Genomic DNA, 5302 nt, shown 5'->3' with positions numbered 1-5302 from the left:
GTATTAATATATAAAACCCTTGTCCCCAAGAGGTAGCCCAATCGACTGGAATCACATTTAAATGAGGCGGAGGTCACTAGTTTGAATCTCCCTCCCCCTCTTGTGCGGACATGTCAAAAAAAAGAAAAAAAACCTACTTATTCTATAAATGGGTTTTTAACTAACGTATTAATATATATTAAAGGACAGGTTCAATTTTATTTTAAGTACTGGTTCACTCCTTAAAGGACTGATTTACTCACTAAAATATATAGGTTTACGCCATATGTCACAACTTTAAAAACACTTCTAATGGGAGTTTCCACTATATATATATATATATATGATTATTTTTTTTGTTTGAGTAATTCTATTTAATAAATTCCGTACAATTGCCATATAATTAGATGCCGTGACATTAAAAATCAACACTAGAATTTTTTTTGGACTTTCTTTCAGGGGCCTAGTGAATTTGGTATGTTGGGCAGTTATCCCAAAAAATGGGGCGCCAAAAATTCTTTCTCCGGTTAAAAGCCCATTACCAAAAATAATACAATTTTTGTTGGTATTGAAAATAATGATGATAAATTAATACCCCTCAAGTTAGCTCCAGTGAGCAAAAGCAAGACCAAAAATATCATGTCATGCCTATGCTAATTTACATTATACAATCACTTAGAATTGTATAACATGATCACATAACATCCTATTTCAAAATTTTATAGCATTTCTATTTAGAAAAACGAATTTGTAACAAGCAAACATTCATACAACACAATAAAATGGTACAAAGAAAAATCAAAAGCGATCAAAAGAGAAAGGACTTATTAGTGATTCTTCAAGTTCTCGAAAGCCTCTGTAAACAGCTTCAGTTTGGTTCTGTGGAAGGGACAACCTCCGGACCTCAGTCATGTACCTGCTATTCCAAATTCAATGAGACCAAAACAATCTTGAAATGAAACTCTATGATTGTGTCTTCTACAATGTTCTTCAAGTATATACTAAAATTGGATGGTTTAGAACCTTGGCTTGTCTTTTCTACTTGTAATGTGAAAGATGGACCATCAAATTGTGACACAAAATTATTTTCTCAACTGATAAAAAAGGAAAAAAGCCTAGAAAACAAATAACCAACTGCACTGTGTCAACTCATGGGAGAAAGGTTTTCAAAGACAAAATATGAGAGGAATAGCACAAGGAGACACTTCTTCCTTCCCGTGTGTGTAGGCATATTTCAACGATTGGGAGAAAGAAAGAAAAAGGGAAGAACATCCCCCGAATGGGTGGGTGGAACTCATTTCAGAACTGGAGTGATATGAGAACTGTACGGGTAATAATCATGAACTTCTAAAGATCAAGGAAGAGAGCACCAATTTCAACAGGGAAACACAAGAAGACATTTCAAAACAAAATTGTTAAGATATAGCCTTGGTAGAGATCCAGCAACTAGAAGAGAATACCGGATTGAGAATGATCGAATCACAGAAAGAAAAATACTCAAAAAATCTGAATTATTGGGTTTCTGCAGCTCCACCACAAAAAGGCTCCAACTCCACCAATTAAATAGCTACAAATGAAATCTCTAATATATGAAGGAAAAATAAATAATAAAAATTTATTTCTATGGAAGCTAACAGCATTAAAAAATCACACAAATTGAGCTCGTGGAAACTAGTTGGTTTACATTTGAACCACATGGCACAAGCAAAGTGGAACCAGCCTGGTCCACATTCAGAACACCCCAGATAGTCCTATGAAGCTAGTGAACCCTCTCTCCTCCCAAGAACAATATAGAAACAGAAAAAATATAACTAAATATGAAAGACAAAACCTTAAAGAAATCAGCCCCTAAGCTTTTTTAATCCAGTTCATCACAAATAAAACAGCTTAGCCAGTCCTTATAATGGCAAAAACCTCATTCACCAACATGACAAAATTTAGGGCTGAAATGACAGCCAATCCAGCCGTCCTCATTCTATAGTTTCGTAAATGAACAAATCATGTATATCAACAGGGATGTCACATACAACACAATTCTGTTGAAAATATTCAGCCTTGACAAAAAGAAATAGAATGACAACCATATATGTTGCCGGAACGTTAACATGCATTTTAAGGACACAAGTCTCAATGAATGTAGGTAACAGGGTACAGAGAAACGACATCAGCAAATCCAGTCAGGCCTTTCCCTTTTATACATCTGAAATTTTATAGCAGACCCATCAGAGAGGCAATACCAATTAATCATTCTGAATTATTAAGTTTGTGGGGCAGCCTATGGTAGAGGAGGAGGATAGATATTGGAAAACTCCATAGTATCAGGAATAGTATCAACACGTTATGAATAATAGATACGCCACAGAAAATGGGGAGAGGTTTATAATTATCTAATGCCTAATCAAACAGAACATGCAAGCTTCATTAGGATGGAACATTTGAGGCCTTAGGGCAACCTTTTCAATTTCACATTGAGGCATGACATTTAAAGGTCAATTGATGCCTAAACTGGGGATTGCAGGTTAGCCAGCTAATTTATGTCATATACATTAATAATAAGTCGATCACAACTCAAATATATATATTATAAAGAGGAACATGAGAAATAACAATAAGTTAACCTGTTTGCAGCACTTGTGATCTTATCTCTGACTCCTTGGTTAATGACAGCTGTTTGCTCCAGTGAGAATGTTCCACCTAATATTAGAGAAGCTCCAGCGGCACTTGTACCAATTCTCTGTGCAAATACAGACATTGCCCACTCGCGAAGTACAACTAGCACTGATCGGAGAAGGCGTAACCTGAACTTTGGTGATGGCAGAATAGCTCCGTTTGATAACAATTGGTCGTAAGTGTTCAACACAGGTTCAGTTGCACCCTTGCAAGCAGCAAGAAGTGCTCTTGCAACATCTTCATCTCCAACAGATTCAACCCCTGACTCCAATCTCTCCTGCCAAAAGATATAAGAGTAAATTAAGTTAAATAAGGATGATGCATACAAGCCAAAGCTAAATATTTCTGCAACAACCTTCCAGACTAAAAAATAAAAAAGAAAGAAAGAAGACACTATACTCTTGTTTGCAGATGAAGCTGCTAAAATATATGTAAAAATGTACCAGTGCAGCCTTCTCTAGGTGAAGACAGAGAGTGTCAAAAGGTAAAACAGCTCCATCTCCGGGATAAATGTGAGAACCAACGCTTTTCAGAACTGAACATGCTTCGGCAATTCCACCCCTTGAAAGAGCCTGATCAATGAGTCTAGCCCAGGTTTCTCTTACAATGCTACTATCAGAATCACCTGAATAGTTTGCAAAGTACAGCATTTCCAGACATACCTGCATGCAGAAAAGAAAAGGCAAAAGATTTTGTAACGAAATGGGGAATTGAAAATGTAATTACAATACAAGATTTAATTTTGTTCAAGACAAACTACAAATTGGTTTCTCTAACTTCGGATTTGTTGTCAATTTGGTCCGTCAAGATCTAATTTGTTCAATACAGTCCTTACACCTCCAAAATATGTTCAGTGTATCCCCTGATCCACATCCATTCACTGTCCATCCGTGATCCAAAACACGGCCCATAGCCAAATACCCACTTGAATGGCCAAACACCACCAAGGAAACCCCCCCCCCCCCCCCCTTGCTGACGAAACTCACCCAACCAACATACCCATCATCGATGTAAATCTTTCATTCACCGAATTAACCACCCATCGCCAATTGGCCTCTAACCTTCAAAAGCCCCACATTGGCAAAAACTGCCGTACATTGCCATTAGCTGCCAAATGCAGCCAATCAGTCCCTCAAACCCTCCAAAACAACCCCACGAACTACCATACACTGTCCCACATCTCAAACTCCCTAGAACCTACCATCAATAAACCACCAGAAATACCCATCTCGCACCACTGATAAAACCCCAAATGGCCACCTCCATTGCCAGCAAAACCTCAAAGACCCCACAACCTAAACTGTCACCTCAACACCCAAAAAACCTCAATTAGCATCACTGCCACCCCTAATGCCAATTGCCCATAACAGCAGGTTTTTATAAAAGGAGACAAAAGGGGGTTACCTCAATAGTGAATGGCAATGGGCTTAAATTGACAACAAACCTAAACTTGGAGGACCAAGTTGTAGTTTAGCATTTTGTTAATTATACAACATAGTGCAAGGGATGCATAGGTATTTAATGCAGTAATTTGTGTAGTTTTCCTTATTCAAATAAACACAAATTAAAAGAGAAGCTGAAAGGGGGAGAAGAATTCCTCATTATAGATACAACAGTGAAGAGAATGTAGCAAGATACAACACTGGCAACAAATGAAAGGAGCTAGATGATACTTACTACCTGTCTCCATGTGTGCATTAGGGGTTAAATGTCCCACCAAAATTTATAATGCATTCAAATCTCTTTTACGAAAAATAATCAGTTTAATATGATTTCAGGAGAAGGAGAAACAGCTATATCGGACACCATATTTTCAGTTTAACATGATTTAAAAATCTCATGGAAATATACAATTTCTGAAACACCTAGCAAAACAGCAGCAAATAGTGCAACTGAAGTTGTAAATATAAATAGATGGGAGAACTTAATTGTATTATTAGATAAAACAAGAAGAACAAAAAGTTTGGTTCATTATTATCTCCTTTTACAGAACAACACAGCTAGGTTATGTCTGTAAATGGTCATATGAGAAAACTCAGAACCAACTCTACTCAAATTAAGAGAACTTTATTTCAACGTGCTAATTATTGAGTAGGAACATAAAGAATTCATGTGATCAGCATAGATAACGTCGATTGATAATGCACCAATTCATTTAAGCAGAAAAAAAGAGAAAAAGTACCTCCCAGAGCTCGAATGGAACCGCATATTCATTATATAGTTGAGTTATGCTCTTTAAACCTAAAGATAGCTCTGCTGCCTTTTCACGTGCAGCATTTGCAATACTGGCATCAGCAGTCAAACTGTTTTCAGGAAGTTCATTTTGGACAGACTCAGGCATTCCAGGTGAAGCTTCTAACCTCGAAGCTAAAGCCTCCAGTTCCTCTTTGATCTTTATCTGAAACCGAAGAACAGCAAGCTTCCCTTCAAGCAGATCTAGGAGTCCAGAGTCAAAAGCACCTTGAGCAGAACCTACCAGACCATTACTGTTACTTGCATTCTTTGCCTGTAGAACTGCATTACTAAGGTACTGATACCTGAGTTTGACAAAACGTAAAAATCCGTCATGTACTGGGGGTTGGAACAATATTGTTCAACATATTCGTTCTGTTAAGGGGAATGGCAATTCTAGAAGGATGTTTAGTGCTGGCAG

The 5302-nt window shown here is 37.3% G+C and overlaps 1 protein-coding gene across 1 annotated transcript in view; it reads right to left on the bottom strand.

Annotated features, from left to right (window-relative positions):
* Positions 1–604: 604 nt before the first annotated feature.
* LOC132178159 (nuclear pore complex protein NUP155-like) overlaps positions 605–5302 on the bottom strand; it is a 6158-nt gene continuing 1460 nt past the window's right edge. The window contains exons 2-5 of the mRNA XM_059590614.1: positions 4832–5220; positions 3093–3311; positions 2598–2926; positions 605–895 (exon numbers count right to left, since the gene is read on the bottom strand). Of these exons, the coding sequence (XP_059446597.1) occupies positions 778–895; positions 2598–2926; positions 3093–3311; positions 4832–5220 (1055 nt within the window). The 3' untranslated portion in view covers positions 605–777. The remainder of the gene's footprint in view (positions 896–2597; positions 2927–3092; positions 3312–4831; positions 5221–5302) is intronic.

The sequence above is a fragment of the Corylus avellana genome, chromosome ca4 (assembly GCF_901000735.1).
Source record: "Corylus avellana chromosome ca4, CavTom2PMs-1.0".
NCBI lineage: Eukaryota > Viridiplantae > Streptophyta > Magnoliopsida > Fagales > Betulaceae > Corylus > Corylus avellana.
The sequence above is the reverse complement of the archived record's forward strand: the minus strand, read 5'-3'. Positions and strand labels throughout refer to the sequence as shown.